Source organism: Aquarana catesbeiana, linkage group LG04 (assembly GCF_042186555.1).
Source record: "Aquarana catesbeiana isolate 2022-GZ linkage group LG04, ASM4218655v1, whole genome shotgun sequence".
NCBI classification, from domain to species: Eukaryota; Metazoa; Chordata; class Amphibia; order Anura; family Ranidae; genus Aquarana; species Aquarana catesbeiana.
This window is the reverse complement of record NC_133327.1, coordinates 351,586,459-351,611,307: the sequence shown is the minus strand read 5'-3', so window position 1 is coordinate 351,611,307 and position 24,849 is coordinate 351,586,459. Positions and strand designations below refer to the sequence as shown.

The window sequence follows — 24,849 nt, the reverse complement described above, 5'->3', positions numbered from 1 at the left end:
TAAAACAGTTTTTTTTGCGAGAAAATTACTTAGAACCCCCAAACATTACATATTGTTTTTTTTCTAACACTCTAGAGAATAAAATGGCAGTCATTGCAATACTTTTTTTCACACCATATTTGCACAGCGGTCTTACAAGCGTGCTTTTTTTGGAAAAAAATTCACTTTTTTGAATAAAAAAATAAGACAACGGTAAAGTTAGCCCAATTTTTTTTATATTGTGAAAGATAATGTTACGCCAAGTAAATTGATACCCAACATGTCACACTTCAAAATTGCGCCCGCTCGTGGAATGTCGTCAAACTTATACCCTCAAAAATCTCCATAGGCGACGTTTAAAAAATTCTACAGGTCGCATGTTTTGCGTTACAGAGGAGATCTAGGGCTAGAATTTTTGCTCTCACTCTAACAATTGCAGCAATACCTCACATGTGTGGTTTGACCACCGTTTTCATATGCGGGCGCTACTCACATATGCGTTCGCTTCTGCGTGCGAGCTCGTCGGGAGGGGGGGTTTTAAAATTTTTTTTTTGATTTTTATTATTTATTTTACATGATTTTATTTATTTTTACACTGTTTAAAAAAAAATTGTGTCACCTTTATTCCTATTACAAGGAATGTAAACATCCCTTGTAGTAGAAAAAAGCATGACAGGACCTCTTAAATATGAGATCTGGGGTCAAAAAGACCTCAGATCTCATATTTACACTAAAATGCAATTTAAAAAAAAAAGTTGTTTAAAAAAATGACATTGAAAAAAATGTGCCTGGGCAGAAGTGACATGGAGACGAGTGGGTGCCATCTTAGCCTCACTCGTCTCCAGGCACAGCAGGGAAACAGAGTCGATTGCCTCCGCCACTACCGACGGCTCCAGTAAGCAGCGGAGGGCACCGGATCGCGGCGGGGGGCCCTCTCCCGCCAGCGATAAAAGTGATCTCGCAGCGAATCCGCCACAGAGACCACTTTTATCTGAAAGCCGACCGCCACACGAAAACGGGGATACCGGGGTTATGGCAGCTAGCTGCTGCCATAACAATGATACGCCAAACTTTAGACGTACATCAGTCCAAGTGTTCGGCAAGTGGTTAATAAAAGACTTGTCCCAAGCTGTCTCTTGTCTTTTTTACCATGTTTGACACTTTTTTGTGAAATGGTAGGGGTACAATGTACCCCATTACCAATTCACATAGGGATGGGGGTGGGATCTGGGGGTCCCCTTGTTAAAGGGGGCTTCCAGATTCCAATAAGTCCCCTGCCTGCATATCCCCACAACCACTGGGCAAGGGTTGTGGGGATGAGGCCCTTTTCCCCATCAACATGGGGACAAGGTGTTTTGGGGGGAACTCCAAAGCATCCTCCTCATGTTGAGGGCATGTGGCCTGGTACAGTTCAGGAGGGGGGCTGCTCCCCGCCTTTTCCTGCGGCCTGCCAGGTTGCGTGCTCGGATAAGGGATCATTTTTTTTGCTCGTTGTTCCCCTTAAAATTCATACCAGACCAGAAGGGCCTGGTATGGATTTTGGGGGGACCCCCACACTATTTTTTTTTTTATTTGGGTGCGGGGTTCCCCTTAGTATCCATACCAGACCCAAAGGGCCTGGTAATGGACTGGGGGGAACCCATGCCATTTTTTTCAATGATTTTTATCTATATTGCCGAGACCCAACAATACATTATAGCCGCGAGTAGTTTTAAATGACATTTTTTCCTTTAGAAATGTCATTTTGCTGCGGTACTGTTCTAAACAAGGAAAAATGTGCTACTTTACAGGAATACTAAGGACACCCCCCAGGCACGATATTTAAAGGAATATTTCATTTTTATTGTTTCACTTTAAGCATTATAAAAATCAATGCTCCTGAAAAAAATGGGCATTTTTAAGACTTTTGTTTGCATAGATACATGTCCCCTGGGGCAGGACCCGGGTCCCCAAATACTTTTTATGGCAATAACTTGCATAAAAGCCTTTAAAATGAGCACCTTTGATTTTTCATGTTCATGTCCCATAGACTTTAATGGTGTTTGTGTGTTTGTACAGATTTTTTGCCTGTTCACAAGTTCTGGTGTGAACCGAACTGGGGGGTGTTCGGCTCATCCCTAACCACCACACATGACTGCAACAAATCTTGAAGGACATCGTTGATAAATTCCTGAAAAACTGGTGGAGCATTGCAAAGATGAAATCGCATTACGAGGTATTCGTAATGGCCTGTCCTGCTATTAAACAAAGTTTTCCGTTCATCACCCTCCTTGACCCTCACGTGATTGTATGCCCCTCTCAGATCAAGCTTCGTGAAAACCGTTGCTCCCTTGATGCAGTCAAATAACTCTGTAATCAATGGAATTGGATAAGCATTCTTAACTGTGAAGCGATTGAGACCCCTATAATCGATACAAGGTCTCAGTTTGTCACTCTTCTTTTGCTCAAATAAAGAACCAGCACTATTAGGAGACAAGGATTTGTGGATGAAGCCTCGAGAAAGTGCATTGGCAACATACTCCTCCATGGCTTTATCTTTCGAGACAGACAAAGGGTACACCTTGCCAAGAGGGGGTATGGCACCAGGTTGGAGGTCAATTGCGCAATCATAAGACCGGTGTGGAGGCAAACTACCGGCTTGACCTTTATCAAAGACATCGCTAAATTTGCGGTACTCCTCCAGCAGGGAGGAGAGAGAAGAGGTGCACAAGACCTTAGCCACTTTCTGAAAACATGTCTTACTGCATTGTGGCAACCAGGAAAGAACCTTAGCATGAAGTCAATCAAAAGAGGGGTTGTGCCTCTGTAACCAAGGACAACCAATAACCACCAGGAAATGAGGTTGGGAAATGACTTGGAATTTGATTATCTCATGATGAAGAGCCCCTATGGCCATGGTCAACGGAGCAGTTTCATGAGTCATATGGGCAGGCTGTAGAGGTCTCCCATTAATAGCCTCAATGGCAAGTGGAGTGGCATGAAACTGCATTGGAATAGACTTCTTAGACACAAAGGGACCATCTAAGAACAGGCCTGCAGCCCAAGAGTCGATTAGAGCCTGTATCTCAATGGCCGGAAAAGATAAGAAAAGGTAACTGGAACCAAGGGCTTATCCTTCAGAATAACTGGGGACAAAACAATGCCACCTAAGGTCTGTCCCCTACAAGACCTCAATGTGTGGGCATTTCCTGGATGGGTAGGACAAGACTTCAAAAAGTGACCTGCCTGGCCACAATAAAGGCACAATCTCTCCCTCCTCCTAAAGACCCTCTCATTCTCAGAGACATGTGAAGCCCAACTGCATGGGTTCTACTTCACCTGCCGATTTGGTACCAGGAGGCATGGGAGGCGAGGGAGGCAAGGGTGAGACTGCAAAGCTCAGTGCCAAATGTACAGAAGGCTTCCGCAAGCGCTCCTTAAAGGAAGGTCTCTCTCGGAGTCTGGAGTCAATGAGAATGGCAAACGTGATCAACTACTCCAGCTCAGTAGGTATGTTTCGGGTTGCCATCTCATCTTTGAAGTTATCTGAGAGACCATGAGAAAAAGCAGCCACAAGTGCCTCATTGTTCCAAGCAACCTCTGCTGCCAGAGTATAGAATTCAGTGGTGTAATCGGCAACAGTTCTCGTACTCTGTTTGATGGACAAGAGGCTATTGGCAGCAAAAGTGGAGCATGTGGGAACGTCAAATACCCTTTTAAAGGAAACCACAAACTCTGGGTAACTCAGGACGATGGGTTTTTGCATTTCCCATAGAGGGTTTGTCCAGGCCAAAGCTCTTTCAGAAAGCAAGGAACTTACAAAGCCTACTTTGCTTCTGTCCATGGGAAACGCCTGGGGCAGCATTTCAAAGTATATCCTAACCTGATTGAGAAACCCTCTGCATTGTACTGGATTGCCCCCAAATCGCTGGGGAAGTGGAGCGGAATCAGACATATCTCTTATAGAGGTAATATTCGAGGTGGGTGCCTGCACAGAGACTGGAGCAGCAGCAGGGATGGTCTACAACACAGGTTGTAATGGAACAGCCACAGTGGGAGGATCAAGGTGAGCAGTGCGAATCAAGAGCATCTTTAACGCTATGGCAAACTGATCCAAGTGGTGATCCTGCTCATCCAATCTGGAAAAAAATATTACCAGCAAGTAGGGATGAGCTTCGAGTTCGAGTCAAACTCATGTTCGACTCGAACATTGGCTGTTCGCAAGTTCACCGAACAGCGAACAATTTGGGGTGTTCGCGGCAAATTCGAATGCCGCGGAACACCCTTTAAAAGTCTATGGGAGAAATCAAAAGTGCTAATTTGAAAGGCTTATATGCAAGTTATTGTCATAAAAAGTGTTTGGGGACCTGGGTCCTGCCCCAGGGGACATGGATCAATGCAAAAAAAAGTTTTAAAATGGCCGTTTTTTCAGGAGCAGTGATTTTAATAATACTTAAAGTCAATCAATAAAAGTGTAATATCCCTTTAAATTTCGTACCTGGGGGGTGTCTATAGTATGCCTGTAAAGGGGCGCATGTTTCCTGTGTTTAGAACAGTCTGACAGCAAAATGACATTTTGAAGGAAAAAACTCATTTAAAACTACCCGCGGCTATTGCATTGCCGACAATACACATAGAAGTTCATTGATAAAAACGGCATGGGAATTCCCCAAAGGGGAACCCCGAACCAAAATTAAAAAAAAAAAATGACGTGGGGTTCCCCCTAAATTCCATACCAGACCCTTCAGGTCTGGTATGGATTTTAAGGGGAACCCCGCGCCAAAAAAAAAAAAAAAAAACGGCGTGGGGTCCCCCCAAAAATCCATACCAGACCCTTATCCGAGCACGCAACCTGGCAGGCCGCAGGAAAAGAGGGGGGGACGAGAGTGCGGCCCCCCCTCCCTCCTGAACCGTACCAGGCCACATGCCCTCAACATTGGGAGGGTGCTTTGGGGTAGCCCCCCAAAACACCTTGTCCCCATGTTGATGAGGACAAGGGCCTCATCCCCACAACCCTGGCCGGTGGTTGTGGGGGTCTGCGGGCGGGGGGCTTATCGGAATCTGGAAGCCCCCTTTAACAAGGTGACCCCCAGATCCCGGCCCCCCCCTGTGTGAAATGGTAAGGGGGTACATAAGTACCCCTACCATTTCACGAAAAAAGTGTCAAAAATGTTAAAAATGACAAGAGACAGTTTTTGACAATTCCTTTATTTAAATGCTTCTTCTTTCTTCTATCTTCCTTCATCTTCTGGTTCTTCTGGCTCTTCTGGTTCTTCTGGTTCTTCCTCCGGCGTTCTCGTCCAGCATCTCCTCCGCGGCGTCTTCTGTCTTCTTCTCCTCGGGCCGCTCCGCACCCATGGCATGGGGGGGAGGCTCCCGCTCTTCTCTTCTTCTCTTCTTCTTTTCTTCTTTTCTTCTTTTCTTCTCTTCTTCTCTTCTTCTTCATTTTCTTCTCCGGGCCGCTCCGCAATCCATGCTGGCATGGAGGGAGGCTCCCGCTGTGTGACGGCGCTCCTCGTCTGACAGTTCTTAAATAACGGGGGGGCAGGGCCACCCGGTGACCCCGCCCCCTCTGACGCACGGTGACTTGACGGGACTTCCCTGTGACGTCACGGGGAATGCCACAGGGAAGTCCCGTCAAGTCACCGTGCGTCAGAGGGGGCAGGGTCACCGGGTGGCCCTGCCCCCCCGTTATTTAAGAACTGTCAGACGAGGAGCGCCGTCACACAGCGGGAGCCTCCCTCCATGCCAGCATGGATTGCGGAGCGGCCCGGAGAAGAAAATGAAGAAGAAGAGAAGAAGAGAAGAAAAGAAGAAAAGAAGAAGAGAAGAAGAGAAGAGCGGGAGCCTCCCCCCCATGCCATGGGTGCGGAGCGGCCCGAGGAGAAGAAGACAGAAGACGCCGCGGAGGAGATGCTGGACGAGAACGCCGGAGGAAGAACCAGAAGAACCAGAAGAGCCAGAAGAACCAGAAGATGAAGGAAGATAGAAGAAAGAAGAAGCATTTAAATAAAGGAATTGTCAAAAACTGTCTCTTGTCATTTTTAACATTTTTGACACTTTTTTCGTGAAATGGTAGGGGTACTTATGTACCCCCTTACCATTTCACACAGGGGGGGGGCCGGGATCTGGGGGTCACCTTGTTAAAGGGGGTTTCTAGATTCCGATAAGCCCCCCGCCCGCAGACCCCCACAACCACCGGCCAGGGTTGTGGGGATGAGGCCCTTGTCCTCATCAACATGGGGACAAGGTGTTTTGGGGGGCTACCCCAAAGCACCCTCCCAATGTTGAGGGCATGTGGCCTGGTACGGTTCAGGAGGGAGGGGGGGCCGCACTCTCGTCCCCCCCTCTTTTCCTGCGGCCTGCCAGGTTGCGTGCTCGGATAAGGGTCTGGTATGGATTTTTGGGGGGACCCCACGCCGTTTTTTTTTTTTTTTTTTTTGGCGCGGGGTTCCCCTTAAAATCCATACCAGACCTGAAGGGTCTGGTATGGAATTTAGGGGGAACCCCACGTCATTTTTTTTTTAAAATTTTGGCCGGGGTTCCCCTTAATATCCATACCAGACCTGAAGGGCCTGGTATGGAATTTAGGAGGACTCCCACGTCATTTTTTTTTTTAAATTTTGGTTCGGGGTTCCCCTTTGGGGAATTCCCATGCCGTTTTTATCAATGAACTTCTATGTGTATTGTCGGCAATGCAATAGCCGCGGGTAGTTTTAAATGAGTTTTTTCCTTCAAAATGTCATTTTGCTGTCAGACTGTTCTAAACACAGGAAACATGCGCCCCTTTACAGGCATACTATAGACACCCCCCAGGTACGAAATTTAAAGGGATATTACACTTTTATTGTTTGACTTTAAGCATTATTAAAATCACTGCTCCTGAAAAAACGGCCGTTTTTAAAACTTTTTTTTGCATTGATCCATGTCCCCTGGGGCAGGACCCAGGTCCCCAAACACTTTTTATGACACTAACTTGCATATAAGCCTTGAAAATTAGCACTTTTGATTATTCATGTTCGTGTCCCATAGACTTTAACGGTGTTCGCATGTTCGAACGAACTTTTTTCCTGTTCGCATGTTCTGGTGCAAACCGAACAGGGGGGTGTTCGGCTCATCCCTACCAGCAAGTAGATTGCCTGCATCTTCTGAATTCATGGCCTTCGCCTACTGTCAGGAACTATGGATCAGACTGAGACAGAAGTGCAGTAAAAATCACACTCTAAAGCGGAGGTCAACCCTAAAATTAAAAATGACATTAACATTCTACAAAAAAACATAAAAAAAATACATTTTTTTTTTTACTTATCAGAAATGCCTGTTGCTAGGCAGTCTTCCTAATCTGCCTCTTCCTATTCTGCGGCACTGCTCCTTCACTTCCTCCTCTTCGGTAAGCTGCCCCGTTGTCTTTTGGGACATGTGCATGTCCCAGAAAACCACAGGGCCATTCACAAAGTGCTGCACGACTCGCGCATGTGCAGTAGGAAACGGGCAGTAAAGCCTGTTTCCCTAAGTCAGGATAGCGGCACCAGCACCTGATCCAATGAACGGATCGGCCTCGGGGGGCCGACATCGCGGGCTCACTGGACAGGTAAGTACCCTTATTAAAAGTCAGCAGCTACAGTGTTTGTAGTTGCTGACTTTTTTTTTTTTTTAATGGCCGGACCTCCACTTTAATAATATTATAAAATAGTACAAACAGAATAAGCGTTGTCAAAACATAGCCAGGGTGCGGTAACCAGAGCGGGTAGTCAGAACAAGCCAGTAAAACAGGAATCCAGAGATCAGTATAGTCAGAAGCAGCAAACGGAATCAGGAACCAGAAGGGAAATCAGCCAGGCAAAAGTCTTTAACAGGAAAAATACAGCAGAGTATCTGGATATGTTAACCAAAGCGAAGGCACAGGAGATATGATCAATGCAGTTTAAATAGCCAGCAAGGCTGAGTGATGAACAGGATATGATCATCAGGTGAGTCACTGTGGAATGATGAGTGCTGGCAATTAACTGACAGCTGAGCAGCCTGAGCTCTGAGAAGGGAGGGCTGAGCCCAGCTCTGGCACCATGAGGTGGATGCATTGACACTGATGGGACATGGAGCACTACAGAACTTTTTCACAAGGAAATGACTTTGTTTTCACAGCCATCACTATATGCAATTAAAATTGTCACCATAAAGAATTTATATGTTTCTACTGAATTATTTGATGAAATTATTCACATTGGACTTTGGTTAACACAGTCATCTATGTATGCACTTTATAAATTTCACTGTTGTATTATTCATTTGTTATATCCATTAGAAGTCATTATAGGATACAGCTATCTATATGATATAGATAAGGTATAGTCACTGACACGGAGTATCCCAGGAGCTGTCTATTATTCATTTATTCCCAATTTATCCTCCAGTGGGGACAGTATTGACAGCAGCGGCTCAAACACATTCCCATCTATTACCAAGCTGCGAGTGTTCTATATAACAGCCAGAATTTAAGCCATGCTACTGCCAACCAATCACACAACACTTATAGTAACAAATTAGTTATATAAAATATACAGTATCTCACAAAAGTGAGTACACCCCTCACATTTTTGTAAATATTTTATTATATCATTTCATGTGACAACACTGAAGAAATGACACTTTGCTACAATGTAAAGTAGTGAGTGTACAGCTTGTATAACAGTGTAAATTTGCTGTCCCCTCAATATAACTCAACATACAGCCAATAATGTCTAAACCGCTGGCAACAAAAGTGAGCACACCCCTAAGTGAAGTCACTTTTGTGAGATACTGTATATATTAACAGTATAATGTAAACAGGCATGAATATATGAAACAATATATGCATTGTGACAATGCAAGGCACTACAGAGTGTCAATTTTGAGCAGAGAAAACAGTTTTTACTGCTTTCTCTGGATTTTGGTATTCTCAGATTGGGCTCCAGGGTTTGGAGATTTCAAAGAGCTTTGGGTGGGAAGAAATCTCTAACCCAGTGTCCAGGATGTGGTCAAAGACCAGCAGGGTGTGTTCCTAGGTGCACACAGCCATTATAACGAAGGCTTGGGAATAACTCAGTGGCCCAGCCAAAAGGGAGGTGTGCTCCCATTTGAAGTCAAATGTGCGATCCTGTCTTGAGACAGGTGTTCTACTCAAGAGACTGCACTCCATGTTGGAGGGATTCGATGTCAAACGGACTGAGACAGACCACTAAAGGAGTCTGGAAAACTTGGAAGGCTGGGACAATTAAGAAGGAATCTAAGTCTCAAAAGAGTAGGGGAGCCCGGGGTGCAGCCTGAGCCACAGTGCCATCCACAGTGCCATGTGTGTTTGCCTGCCTCATTTTATTGCAATGCACGCTAACATTTTATCGTAACACAGCACATTACAATGCGTCACAATGCACTGTTATGCATAAGTTGAATGATTGTCATTTTAAAAAGTTTAAAAAGAGAAACACACCACATAACATACATCCACTGGTGTAAATGGGCTTTAGGTGTGTTGGTGCACTGTAGTTTACACACATAACAAGCATTTCTTAAAAAAAAAATTATGCGTGTGTGCTTGTATTGGGTGTTTTCATTTCTGTTTTTGGAAAATGTGAAAAAAAAATGAAAATGGATCTTTTAATTGACAACTTTGTGTTAAAAAATAAATTTCCTTTCCACATTTTCCAAAAACTTTGGGTGAAAAATTACATTTTCAAAAGATTCACTATGCCTCTTAGAAAATACCTTGGGGTGTTTTCTTCACAAAACATGGTCATTTTCTGGGTGTTTCCACTAACCTGTTGCTCCTGGGCATACAAAAATCTGATAGGTTGTGAGGAAATTAGTTGCATCATTTTTGCCCCTAGAAAGCCTGGAGGTGCTCCTTTGATTTTGGGCCTCTCTATGGGGTTAGGCTCTGAAAAAGTCTCACACATGTTACATATAGTTTGTAAGGTTAAATAAAGTCAACATTCCATCCAGTTCAACCTGTGTAGGTGTGTGTGTGTGTGTGTGTGTGTGTGTAGAAAAATAATTTATAAAGAAAAAAGTTCAGTGCGCTACTCAAATGTGAATATAAAGAAATGAAAAAATTATAGTTCATATTGAAAATGATGGTATCATAAACCGGAGGTGTGATTCCTCTTTAAATCTTCAGTAAATCTTCTATAGATCTTCTAAGACAGTGCAGAAATTTCAGAGGCGGCAATCAGGAACGCTCTCCTCCATTAGCTGCTCCAGCAAGAGCACTCGTAGCAGGAAATAGTATATTTTAAAAGAAAAAGAAGCGCTTCATTGTGCAGTAGTTTAAAATGCTTTAATCCATGAATGGACAACTGACATCAAAGAATTGGCAGGGTAAAACACTGTAGCAATTAGAAAACACTGCCGACGCCGAAGCCGCTCAGCTGAGAGTGTGGTGACGTCAGGTCCTCTGGCTCCACCCAACATACGTTTCTCCTAAACAGGCATCGACTGGGAGAGGAGGCTATCCTCCTACACAGCTTAAGTTTAAACCGCTTCTCTTTCAGTTGCATCGTGTGGCCCTGTGTCCTCTTACACTCCCTGGGACTCAAAAGTTTCATACTTACACTAGGATCACCGTTGAGATATATGTATATTGCAGTCACACTGTATCTCCCTCAAGCATCTCTTCTACAGGGAGAATAAATTTAGCATTTGTAATCTTTCTTCATAATTGAGATCCTCCAGCCCCATTATTAATTTAGTTGCCCTTCTCTGGACTCTCTCCAGCTCCAGCACATCCGTTCTGAGGATTTTTTCTCCATCCTGGAACTTATGGATGTGTTATTGCCATATTCAGGAAGAGTAGCAGAATGTGTAATTTTAAGTACAGTAATACCTCGGATTGCAAGTAATGCGATTAACGAGGGTTTTGCAACATGAGCTATTATTTTTTAAAAATCCTGACTCGGTTTGCGAGCGGTGTCTCGCAAAACTAGTAGGATTCAAGCCTCTGCGGTGTGCAGTACCGCATTTGACCAGAAGTGGGGGGGCGCCAGTGACACTCAGAGCAGCTCGGATGCACTCGGAGCCGCTCGGGTGCACTGAGTCTCTCTGAGTGTTTCCGAGTGAATTTGAGCTGCTCTGATCGGTTTCCAAGTGTTTCCGAGTGTCTCCTCTGGCCAAAAGTGGTACTGCATACAATAGAAGTCACAAATTATCTGAGTTTCCATTGACTTCTATGGGAAAACTCTCTTTGATATACAAGTGCTTTTGGATTACAAGCATTCTTCTGGAACGAATTATGCTCGTAATCCAAGGTGCCACTGTATGTCTGTGCTTTGTTAGGAATATCTTATTAACATAAAGTTGTAACTTATTGAGATATTTCTAACACACAGTATTGCCATACTTATAATTACACCACAAAACACATTCTGCTGCTCCTCCCTAGTATGGGGATAGCATATGTGTAAGACCTTTTCATTGTTTGGACTCATTATGTACCATTATGTACCTCTTCTATATCACAGAAATCCACCAACAATGCATAGACATTTTTTTACTACAATGTCACCTCTGTATAAGTGATGAGGGAGCTCTGTATAAGTGATCCGTGTAGCTTTGCCTACAGCAGTCCTCGTTCCAAAAAGCCAAGCAGGCCTAACCTACCTGTATGTGGCTGGCCCCATAGCACAATGCTATGCTCATTGGCCAGGAAGTACAAGAGATTGAACAAAGGGTGAATAAAAAAGGACCTGTTGTTCCATTGCAATTGTCCACAGAGGATGGGTGGGACTGGTGTCTCACAGGAATGTAGTCAGTGAGACATGTAGATGGGTCAGTACTGGTGGCAGGCAGAGATGTGGTCAGCAAACAGGCAAAATATTGGTCCAAGCAGCAGGCAAAAACATTGTTGATAAATAGGTCAGGGTCAATTCAGGCAGCAGGCATAGACAAGGTCAGAATGCAGTGTGATTTTTTTGGGGCATTGCTCAAGGGTAGTTGCTTTCTGGTCATTGGTAAGTTCTGGGCACAGGGATAGAGGCTTCTTTCCACCCAAAGCTATTCGAAGCCTCCAGACTTCTGACCCTGATCTGAGGATTACAAAACCTGGAGAGAACAAAAAGCTTAGTTTCCTCCACTCTGAAACAATACTCTGGAACCCCTCATATACATTAAAACCCTTTTCTTTTCTTTCTTCATTTCCTTCAGTTCCACTACTATAGTGGCAGGTCCTTGCATTGTCACAGCAGGCAAAAGATCAGTCCAGGTTGCAGGCAAAGAACATCAGACACAGTGATACCTCAGTTCACGAACGCTTCTGTTCATGAACAACTTGGCTCGCGAACAGAAGAGTTCACAAAAATTTGCTTCAGTACGTGAACTTCGATTCACAAACAAGAGTCATGCCATCTTCCCTGCTCTGACACATGTTCGCGACTTCCTATAGGAGAGATTGCGGTCACAGAAAGACACTGAAAGTGTACTGTGAGGACACTTACAGTATTGAGAAGCTTTTTGGTGTGCTCTTTAGCACATACTGCACAGTACTGTACTGTACATCCCTGTGCACACTTGCTGTAAAGCTTTTTTGTGTGCTTTTTATCACATACTGTACTGTATCGGACATCCAGTATGGCTCCAAAGAAAATTCAGAGCAAGCATGTGATAAGAAGAATGTGTGCAGCAGCAATGAAGGTGACAAGACTGTTTAGCGCAAGCATGTTGTTGAAAAGTAAGTGCAGATCAGTAATGAAGGTGACAAGAATGTGCAGAGCGGTAATGCAGGTGACAAGAATGAAGATTTCTCTTCATACTGTACTGTACTTTGTTTCATATTTTTGTGGTTCAAAAACAAAAAAAAAAAAAAAGTTCAGAATTAATTAACCTGATTTACATTAAACCCTATGGTAAGATTTGCCTCGGTTCATGACCAGAGTTTGAGAAATTGAGTTCGTGAACTGAGGTATCACTGTACAGGCAAAATGAAGGTAATCAGACATAGGAGAAACACCTTCACTATACCTTCATTAATATCATAGTGAGGTATGGTACCAACGGAAGCATTCTTTTATACAGGGGTCAGGTTGTGAGTGACAGTTGCGGCAATATAAACGTGTGTCAAGCCTTATTCAATCTCTGGAGCATGCACTGCATTTTTAGGAGGTTTTCAGCCTGTTTCGGTAGGAGGGAGCTTATCAAGGAAGTGTCTCGCATGCAGTCTGCTGACTGCGTCAGTACAAACATTTTCAGGTGCAGGGACTTACTGGTAAATAAGGGCTGTTACAATATGTAGTAGTTTAGGAATGAGCTTGGTCTTCCTGCAGTCAGTAAATGATGTAGGAATTGTAAATGGCCAATCAAAACAGGTAGAAGGACATTTTTTTTTTATACCAGTGAATGGATCTTCTTGTTGCCACCTGGGGTGTCATCATTTGGTCATTGAAATTTACACATCCCATGAGCTGTCTTTGTGGATGGAAGAAAGGACATATACATCCCAAGTATCCTTCCATTTAAAGGCCAACATTTCTTACTTCTGCAATTTTGTTGACTCCCCCCTTTTTTGCTGTGTGATTACCAGTCTTTGTGGAAGCCCTTGCTGAAGTTTGCTACTGATAAAGAGTGGCAGGCTGGTATAAATTTGTCCACATAGAGGTAATATCCCTGGTAGAATAGGGGTGACATTTTTCTGCTGCTACCCTTATATGATGGGCATAAAGGGGGTTCCAAGTGGTTGTTTTATCCAATGTTATTGGTCCTGTGCCTGGTCATGTAATCCTCTGTGTCTGTGAGACACCAAGATCACCGGGGTCACTGGTGTGTGTGCTCTAGGAGCTGCACAGGAGCCATTGATGTGGAGGACATACAGGTATGTCCACCCACATCGGCAAAGCTCCCATTCTGCCATTTATGAACATGGGCTGGACAAGAGGCAGGTAATCTAGGCCTACCTTTTCAAGACAACACAGTAAACAATTGTAAAATTACATTGCAGTATTGGTATAAATTCTCTTCCTTGCATATTGTAAGACAATTTCACTGTGCTGTTTGCTATAGCAATCTTGTATTTAACCCCTTCGCACCTAAGGGTAAAACAAATCTAAATAGTTATATACAATTTGGCAACTTTGACATTAGTGTTAGTAAAACCATACGTATAATCACAACTACTTTGTCCATCCAGGTGGATTAAACTTATTTTTTTCAGAATAAATTGGGCTTTCATTTTGTGGTAAATGGTAATGGCTATGTCCTGATCTTGAACTGGTCCAAAAAAAAAAGGTAAAAAAAAAAAAAAAAATCATTCTTTTTTAAATGTATCTGTATATTTTTTACTACTACCATAAGCTTCCACCAAAGAACAACCCAAAATAAATTCTCCTGTTCTTGACGATCACAATGATACCACATATGTGAATGTTAGTTGTTGTTTGTACCCGTAGTACTGCCCAGAAACAATAGTGCACACTTTTTTTATACTACTGTGTGGAGCGATCGCGGGTGCCCGGCAGACATCGCCACTGCCGGGCACGCGCATTGGCTCAGTCATCGCCACACGCCCCCTCGTGGTCTTAAAGTGGCCGATGCACAGCTACGACGGCTCGCCCAGGGGAGCCAAACTGCCACCGTATAACTGCAGCTTCTGGTCGGGAAGCAGTTAAACAGACATAGAGGCAACAACCATTCTTAAAAAATATACTCTGATTTGTAGTTCTGCCACTAGGTGGTAGTGGTAGTATGTTTAATGCTTTCATAATATTCTTACTACTGAAACGACATTGGTATAATGTAATTTTCTGTCTCTGTGTTTCTGTTTTCAAATAAATTAGAAGGGCTCAGCCTTGTGTCCAGTATTTGGTCTGAAAAGATACATATCTACAACAGCTATAGCCAAAGTACTAAATACTGCTGTAGATTAGGGTTGAGCCAACAGTGCGGTCTAAACCTAGGTTAAGACCAAACTTTGTCTGTTAATGCCACTATTCTGCAGGAGCCAAAAATCATACTGTATAAAGAAGCAGTATTTTCACTGTGCCTATATACTGTATATATGACAGCTTCCCACTATCACTTCCCCAGCTATTATACAAAGGGGTGAGGACAGGTAGTGCATCACTGCCTAACTGTGATCACATACCATATTTGGACAGTGACATTGATCAAATATGGCCCTGGCCATATTTGGTGAATGATGTCACCACCATGCCTTTGACTTCCTTTATACTGTATACCTTATAGCGCAGAGCGCTATCATTTGGCTGTAGTACCATCGGGATCGGTCACTTGTACTAGGTCATCAAGGGTTTTTTTTTTTTGGTGAGTCATTGGGTGCCAGGAAGTATGACTGATGATGGATTTACAATGAGAGACTTTTTGGTATTTTTGTTTTTTATTAAATGACTTGTCACATGTTTGGGTATCTTTGTTTCAATGGTACATCTTCTAAATGAGTAGGGGTACTGTGTTTTTTTGCATTGAGTGCCCCTAAAAATTGTACCACATCTAATGGCTTTTTAGACTTTTTTTTTTTTGCATAAGGTACCCCTTTAATTTGTTTTTTTTTAATTGGATGATATGTGAATGTTACTATTCCTTTATTCAATAAACCTCTTTACATACAGAGTTACGCTATGCAAGGTCTCTCTGTCTATTTTTAAACACTTATACTGCAGAGCATTGGGTTACCGAGGTGTGCAATGGCATTGCTTGTGACGGCCCATCACTATTAAGGATGGTTGGATATCATTATACTACATGTCAAAATTGAACTATCTGTAGTGAATGGTCAATTTCATCTGGTACGCCTTGTGTTTGATCACTGGGTGGAGGTTTGGACATGATACATGTGTTTTTGTTGGAAGTTATCACATTTTGGAATTTTTCAATAATCACCGGGTTGTCATCTGATCACTGGAATCATTGTGGATTTTATTTCTTACCACTATCCAGGTGATAGGGGATAACTTTTGCTTTTCCTTTTTTTAGCGCAACATTTTGTATTTAATTTCTGATGCTATATCATTATATCACATTGTATGTTGCAGCTGTTTATTTGCGTTAGAATTGTAGTTTGACTTAGCGCAGTTATTCGTTAACCATTAACACATTACAGGAGTACACTAGTGGAAAGACACAAAATACTCCAATGAAGCATGGGATTATGTTCCAAACTACTGCACCTTACCAACCAGAACAAAATTGTGATGCAGGGAGAATGAATCACACGTTATGTAAAATTGGTAGAAGCATGCTTTTTGATATGGATATGCCAATAACATACTGTGGAGAGACAAACATGGTAGCCTGCTATCTTTAAAACCAGTTGCCTGAAATATAGCAGAGAAAACTTCATAAGAGCTAGGGGATTGAAAGAAGCTTGAAACATCATTTTTTTTTAAAACAAAGCATTCATATGAAGTGGTATCAACAAGCTGCGTATGCTGCTGTGAAACCTAAGCAAGAAGCCCCACCAGTACTGCCAAAAAAAAAAAAACAGAACATAACTGAAACTGAAATTGGGATCAATCATTTATCCTCTGAAAAGAGCAATATAAGCCACATTCAGCCTCATTCAGAAAATCCACAAGATCTGATAAAGACATTCCCAGTTAGCTGCTTAGTTTGCACAATGGCACAGCCTGAGCCAGCATCATGGGAAGAAATGCACATGCCATACTTTTTTCAAAGCAAAAGTGGATTAAATTGGCAGATGAAGCAATAGCATTTCTCAACCAGCTGCAAGCTAGAATGCAAAGTTTTAAACACATCAATGGAAACCGCTTGCCTAAAGTTGAAAAGAGGAAGATCTTCTGCCCAACAATGTACAGTGTCGGCAAGAAGTGGTGGCATTTCTATACATTGTAACTGCTACCAAAGTCAAAGTTTGAAGGACTCCAAAAAAAGCTTGAACTTATATGAGAAGTAATTGTTCAGTGGGCTGTTAGCATGCTGTTTATACAGATATAGTTGCAGCAGCCATTCTCATATATTGAACTGTTATTAGTAGTTCTACTACTGGGTGGTAGTATAGCTAATACTTTCATAATATAATGTTCTTCAGACTGGAGCTACAAAGCTATATTTTAATTTCCCATCTCTGTGTTCCGCTTGTTTTCCAATAAAACAATAATGGCTTGGCCATGTGTCCAGCAAGCTTTTCAACACAGTAAGGGAATTGAATAAAGCATTTTCACCATTTTTCTGTTATGATGGCCTTTTAAAAGTCCTGCAATAGATTAAAATGCCCTGCCACCACTTTTAGAAGCTTTGTCCAAACATGCAGTAGATTCAGATAGTTCCTAATAGTGACACTTTTACAAAGTGGCACTATTGGCTCACCAAATTAAAAAATAATTACCCCCAGGTCATAGATAATGAAACTGGAGGTAATTAAGACCAACTCTAAGTTGGTGTACTGAGACTGGGACAGTGCCTATCGGTGTTTGCCTAAATGTCATGTATTTTACAGTTATTTGATTAGACGTTAACGTATTTACAGCATTTAATGCAATTAGGGTTTATCATTCAAATGCATACTGAGTGGATGTGTGGTCAAAATTTTGCTCACAGAATAGTGTCTTTTTTCATGTTTAACTAGCTCAAGACTTTGGATGTGCTACACACACACCCAAAAAGTAATCATTGTACACAAAGTATTCTTGAAGGGTAGAGATCATGCTGGAGTGTTTGGTTGGTCACTGGTTGAAAGAAAGGTTTTTTTACAGAGTTTGATGCCTGACTGTTTTGTGAAGATGGTAAACCCTGTTACAGGTATGGGCTGCTACCTGAGGGTGTGGCCAGGCGGTTGCTCCCATATTGATCAAAGCAGGTGAATGTAAAGGAGAGCCCGAAATGCAGTAGTTTGTGAAATAAACTGTTTTATTTGGAGTAGAGATGGTAGAATACATCCAATGTGTTTCAGGGGACAAGGGGCTTCCCTTCCTCAGGGCTGCTGTTTGAATATGGATCCTGTTAGGGTCTGTTTGGGACCTGTCTGTCTGTGACATTCCCAGACCTGATTCTCAGGTCCCAGACAGACCCTAACGGGATTCATATTCAAACAGCAGCCCTAAAGAAGGGGGAGTCTCTTGTCCCCCAAAATGCGTTGGCTGTATTCTACCATCTGTACTCCAATTAAAGAGGTTCATCATTGTATACAAGACATGTATAGCACATCCAGTCATTCTGCCCTCCTGCCGGGACCACCCCCCCACTACACAGCAATTCTCAGCTCTGATAAACAAAGCCAAAGTGTACACAGAGCAACTCTCACAGCTGCTGCTAAAAAAAGCTGTCTGTTTATCAACAACACTGTTCAGACTTGAAATAGAAAGATACAAAGTAACATTGTTACTTTTGTATCTACACTGTTTATTCATCTGCAGATCAAAAAAATTAACTTCGATCTGCAGTTAATGTCAGTTAAAGGAACCTGACAAGTAAGAAAAAGTTTTCTTAACCTCCCTGGTGGTATGATTATTTCAGATTTTTGCGTCTCAAAGTGGTACAATTATTTTGCATAGAAACTTGGTGTTTTATATTGTAGGCCTGTAATTCTTAGCAATAACACACTTAGATCTGTCCACCAAGAGTCTAGTAGATATCCCGGGTATGATGAAGTTTGAAACACAAAATCATAATTTATAATATAATAAATAAATATAAATAATTTAAAAAATAATAATATAATAATAATAAAATACATTTCCCCACGATTCACAATGGCTCAATTCTGCAAGTGTTCTAATTTACTATCACCGTTTTCTAGCTGGTCTAAAGCCACTTTTGATGTAAAGGGACACTTTTTGGTTGCTATGGACAATCTCAAGTTTCCAGGCAGAATTAACAGTATATATAATATAAAACTGCATGCAGGGCATGGGCCAAAGCATTGGGGACAAAAGGGATGTGAAATTATCTCATACAGTACTGTAATCTGTAAGATTACAGTACTGTATGTGTTATGATTTTTTAATTTTTTTGAATTTTCCGCCAGGCTCCATCCCCATGAGTCGCGACGCTCGCAGGGAACTGAGACGGGCACAGAGAGGCTTCGGGCAGAGGACAGAGCCCGCAGACACAGCGGGGGAACATCGCAGGATCCTGGGGACAAAGTAAGTACGTCGCACCAGGATCCTGAGATGTAATCCTGAATGTGGCTTGGGGTTACCGTTAATGGTGCTGAAATTTAACCACAAGCCACACTTGGGAATACCGTCAGGGAGGTTAGGAGAATGCTCCTCCGTTTAACTATTAGTTTATTCTAATCACCCTACTTGATTCCGTATTCTCTTTTCAATGATTTTTCTGCTTGTTTTTTTTTTTTAGTTTCTATTTTATTAGCCATTAATATGTAAATATTTTTGTTTTTCATTGCTTTGTTCCTTTACACAGTAAACATACTGTATATTTACACTTTTGTGCTTAGCTTATTTTTTATGTTTTTTTTGTGCAAGAATTGTGAAAAAAAAACATTGTTGCAAGACAATATCATGAAAAGAAAGCCTTGTTTGTTCTTTAACCACTTCAGCCCCGGAAGAATTTATCCCCTTCCTGACCAGGCCATTTTTTTGTGATACGGCACTGCGTTAATTTAATTGACAATTGCACTGCACAACACTGTACCCAAACAAAATTGATGCCCTTTTTTTTCCCCACAAATAGAGCTTTGTTTTGGTGGTATTTGATCACCTCTGTGGTTTTTATTTTTTGTGCTATAAACAAAAGAAGAGCGACTATTTTGAAAAAACACAATCATTTTTACTTTTTGCTATAATAAATATCCCGAATAATAAAAAAAATTCTTCAGTTTAGGCCAATATGTATTCTTCTACATATTTTTGATAAAAAAATCGCAATAAGCATATATTGAGTGGTTTGTGCAAAAGTTATAGCGTCTACAAAATAGGAAATAGATTTATGCCATTTTTATTTTAATTTTTTTTCTAGCAATGGCGGTGATCAGCACTTTTTAGCAGGACTACAACATTGCGGCAGACAGATCGGACACTTTTGACACTTTTTTGGGACCATTGACATTTATACAGCGATCAGAGCTAAAAATAGCCACTGAATACTGTATAAATGTCACTGGCAGGGAAGGGGTTACCACTAGGGGGTGATCAAGGGGTTAAATGTATGTTCTAACTGTGAGGGGATTGGACTGACTGGGGAGGAGACATATCGTTTTTCCTACTTAGTAGGAACAGACAATCTGCTTCTCCTCCCCTGACAGAACAGAGATTTGTGTGTTCACACACACAAATCCCTGTTCCTGCTCTTGTGTCCGTGATCGCGGGTGGCCGGCGGGGATCGCTCCTGCCGGCCACGCACATCGGGTCCCCCGCCGTGCAGCGGGGCCTGCTATGGCTCTTAAAGGGGCCACAGTATATATATGGCGATTTGTGCAGCAGAGCCATTCTTCCACCATATATATACAGGAGACGGACGAGAAGCTGTTAAAAACAACAACGTATGTTCCCTTGCTATCTTAAGTAATGACTAAGTTATTGCCAAATAAACAGGCCCATAGCAGAATTGTAAAAATGTCTCTGGTCCATAAGGAGTGAACAGGTGTGACGGTGGGGTGGTTAATTTAGATTTGTTTAAAACTGAAATGAAACATGAACTGCCAGAAATACAACTAATAAATACATCTAGCCAGTCAACTTATGACCATAACTATGTTCATTGATTAAAAAAAGTTCAAAGAATAAATGTTGGAAGGAAATTAACATTTATACTAAATTTTAACCCTTACTTTCAAGAGAAGGCTGTCAGAATAGCTATGAGAATATTGTATTATCATAAAATTCAGTAAGGATCAGAACCTTTTAAATGGTATGTTTGATTTTAGAACAACAAACAAACAAAAGAGTTTTGCCTATTTGGATTTGTGACATATGTGTTTTGATCCCAATATAAAAATTACAATGTAATTAACATAAGGGAAATTGACATTTGTCAAGTATTTTAGAGGTTCTGGAACAAACCAAAAAAACATTAATTGAGCTTCTTTAAATCTTTACCATTGACAATTTCATACATAATAAAGAGTAAAATTGTTCTTTTTTTTTGTGATCTTTTCATTTGCATTCCTTCCTCATGGGAGAGGTCAGGCAAAGGGAAATTGAAATGTTTGATACTGGAAGGCTATATTATATTGGATTGCAACAAATGTTCAGCTTGAGCTCTCAGAAAATAGTAAAGCACAGAAATAGAAATAGTAACATCATGCCCAAGCCATGTTAAATTATGCTAGATTACAAGATAACAAGCAACAAACTACTATATATTTTTAGAGATTATGAACTTATTGTATCATTGAAGCAGATTCCAAATGTTGATCACGCTTGTTATTATTTGTATGTTTATTAAATGTTTGCTGGTTTGGATGTTACTTTAGAAGTTTATTTGATTTATGGCTGTTGTAATGCTACTTCTTGGTTAATCACAAGTCTTTTATCAGAGGCTCTCTGTCTGTTGATCATCTGCTTTGACTGTATCCTATATTTATTATTTAATATTGTTTGTTGTTTTAGTATCTATGTGCAAACTACCACATTTTCTACAGCATAATGTATAATGAGCCTAGGAAGCTATTGAACTGTATCATTCATTTGTCTTTATAGATAATGGATATCCCAGACCTGATCAGCTTATTCATTGTCTCTTGGATATTATTTTGTTGTTTCCTCTTTCACAATTGCAGAGATTGGGAAGGGGGCCTCTTAGATTGGGGAGGGGGAGGGATGTTAGCTTGGAAGGTGGCTGAAGGAGTTGCCACAATTGCCTATTAGCTGTCCTTGTATTGTGACATTTGTCACATTTTGTCATAATTGCCCAATTGCTGCTCACATATTGTAATGATTGCCCATTTGTTGCCTATGTATTAAAACAGTTGACTGTTTGTTGTCCATGTATTGTGTATGATTGGACATTTTTTGCTTACATATTGTCAAGTAGCTGCTGTTTAGAGAAAAATATTGCTATAAATAAATCCCCTACAGGCAGGAAATGTCAAACCATCCCACTTGTATCCCAATGTTTTGCTGTGGTACGCCATGTGCACCACTCTTGAACCCCCAAATTTTAGATTTAATGTATTTTTTTTCTATTGGCATAATCACATATACTATTTTTAGATTAGATTGGACATGTTTCTTTCCTGCCTGTTATTGATGTTTAATTTAATACTTATTACTGAAAATAATTTTGACACATAGTCTCACTTGAATGTCAAATATACGAGGGACATCACTGTCTTGCTCTTTTCCCTTTTTGGATTTACTTTGTGTAAGGAAATTCCCTTTCATATGAACTTACAGTATATGGAAGATCTTTTAAAATCTCAAATGCTCACTTGAGCATGACGGGCTACTTAAATTAAACAAGCCCAGTACCCAAAGATAACATTCTAAATATAATTTTTCTTCAATAAAAACAGTCTGATAAAGACCATTTGTGTTGCCAACACATTTCAGGAGCCAAAAGAATGCCCCCTTTATCAGGGTTTGGAATACTGATGAAGATGGAGGATAGACTTAGGAGTGAGGAGCAGAGTAAATCTGATGAGAAATTATGATAAGATGGTAGTTACTGCTACAACCAGCTGCTAAGAAACATGCTGATTTTTGTTAGCAGATTTACAATCAGTCATTTCGGGAATCAGTCATTTGCAATGAAAGTAGCTGTGGGGCATCAACTTCATGGTGGCAAGTAAAACCCTTATAGGGGCTCTTACCATTCCCCATTGTACTCAAAGTGGAATAAAATGTTTTGTCTCAAGTTATACCACAAAGTTAATGTCTGCCTAGAATTATGAAATTCATGATAGTTAATGTTGCCTAGTAATCAGTTTCTTGTCATTTTTTTTCAGTTACAGCAACAGCTTACCAAGGCAAAGAGTGCTACGATTGACCAAGATGGTGCTCGTGCTGGTGGGAGTATTCATTGTCAGTGCAGCCCCCTACCACGTCATACAGATTGTAAACCTTCAGATTTCTAAACCAACATTAATTTTTTATGTGAGCTATTACTGCTCTATCTGCCTCAGCTATGCCAGCAGTGGTATTAATCCTTTTCTGTATCTACTTCTTAGTGGAAACTTTCGTAAAAGACTGTCTGAATGCACAAAAACTAGACTGAAAACGTCAGAGCGTGAGCTGAACAATTTTGACAATACTTTGAAATCTAGCTTTTAGTTTGTTCTGATGTTTGAATTATTTTTGAAAAATGTAATATTCTATATATTACAGTATAAATTAAAGTAAAACTGTACTTCCTCCAACAAAAAAATCAGGTATTATATACAGGAAATCATGTATAATCGATATGGGAAAATAAACAAACCTAAAGTGTATCTATCATTCACCATCATTTCTTGCAGTACCATTTTGTATGGTGTCACAGATGTCACATCACCAAACATTCAGAATGACTAGTAAAGTACTATAATAGGAGACTGAAAAGGGAAGGGGGGTGTGGAGGTGCCAACTATGCTGACACTGTTATATGGTGAAGGTGTAATACATACACTTACTGCTAAGTCAGTTCAGATGGGGTGGCGATGTGTATCAGGGGTTGTGTTGTCCTGGGATGTGCTGGTGTGCAGGCTTCACTGGCGGTCCTTGTCCCCTTTTTTTTTAGACATTTCCCACTGGGTTAATTTTCTGTTGCCCTGGGATATGGCATAACTTGGGGGATAAAAATCTTTTCCCCGTCCCCCTCTACTCTTTTATCCCATAATGTGCTCCATTGTCCAACAACAATGCATCCTTATGCATTTTTTAATCCCATTTGTGACACTTCCTTTTTTTTTTTTTTTTGCCTATCTTTTATTAAAGTTTTCTTTTTATATAATAGTTGCTTATTAAATCAATGATCCTTTTTAAATAAAACATTTTTTCTTTTGCACATGAAACTATTGACTCTGAACATATTTTTTCCCACTACCAACCTTTAATTGTTTATTTTTTACATCCTTGTTTTCACAATGCGGGTCCGCTGGCTGTTGTGGTTCCACAGCCGCTGACGTCCCGCCCACATCCCATCAGTCAGATGTCCTGTACTTCCATTTAAGTCGCTCTCCTCCTGAGAGAAAACAGGCCAGTAGAATGAGCTGTGAGCCCTGAGCGCTTAGCCTGTATTATCTCCTATCTGTGTCTGGACACTTCCTGTGCACCGCTGACATCACTTCCACTTCCGGGTTCTAGGGTGGTTAGCGTGGAGCTTCCACATACTGGACACCGCTGTTAAGCCTCTCTCAACCAGGAACCAACATCCCCTGAGGTGAAGGACCACCAGTGAAGCCTGATGGACATCGCCACCCTATCTGAACTGACTTACCAGAAAGTTATGTATTACACCTTCACCATATAACAGTGTCAGCAGAGTTTGCGCCTCCACACCCCCCTTCCCTTTTCAGTACTATGCTCACAGAGGCTATGGACACCCTCTGAGGACGGCTGCCTCCTCCCCCCCCCCTCTTTTTTGTTCTAACATTAATGTTCTATCAGAACCATCATTATACAATTCCATTCCTAAAATCACAAGATCCGAGCGCCGGAAAACCTTTCTTCTTCAAACCTATAATAGTAGACTGTGTAGCTAGACTCCATGACACTTATATAGTATGTAATGCCTTTTTGGCATTTCAGTGACTTGATAAAAACCTTACCAGCATGTCAAAACCGCTGTTGATATAATCACTTTAAAATCTAAGCCTAGTCATTCTTGATCTAACTTTTGAAATTCCTGTACCATTCACTTGTGAATCATCATACAGATAACTTTGCCAGAATTTCTGTAATTTGCCTTAACATCACATACACTTCCTCATCATTTAAAAAGAAATAGCTAATTTCTTTATGGATCCAGAGACTTTTATGAGTGTGGCAGCGAAAGGCTTGTATTTTAAAACAGACA

At 41.3% G+C, this 24,849-nt stretch overlaps 1 protein-coding gene across 1 annotated transcript in view; it reads left to right on the top strand.

Annotated features, from left to right (window-relative positions):
* MCHR2 (melanin concentrating hormone receptor 2) overlaps positions 1-23,368 on the top strand; it is a 314,186-nt gene extending 290,818 nt beyond the window's left edge. The window contains exon 5 of the mRNA XM_073629126.1: positions 22,802-23,368. Within this exon, the coding sequence (XP_073485227.1) occupies positions 22,802-23,126 (325 nt within the window). The 3' untranslated portion in view covers positions 23,127-23,368. The remainder of the gene's footprint in view (positions 1-22,801) is intronic.
* Positions 23,369-24,849: the final 1,481 nt, after the last annotated feature.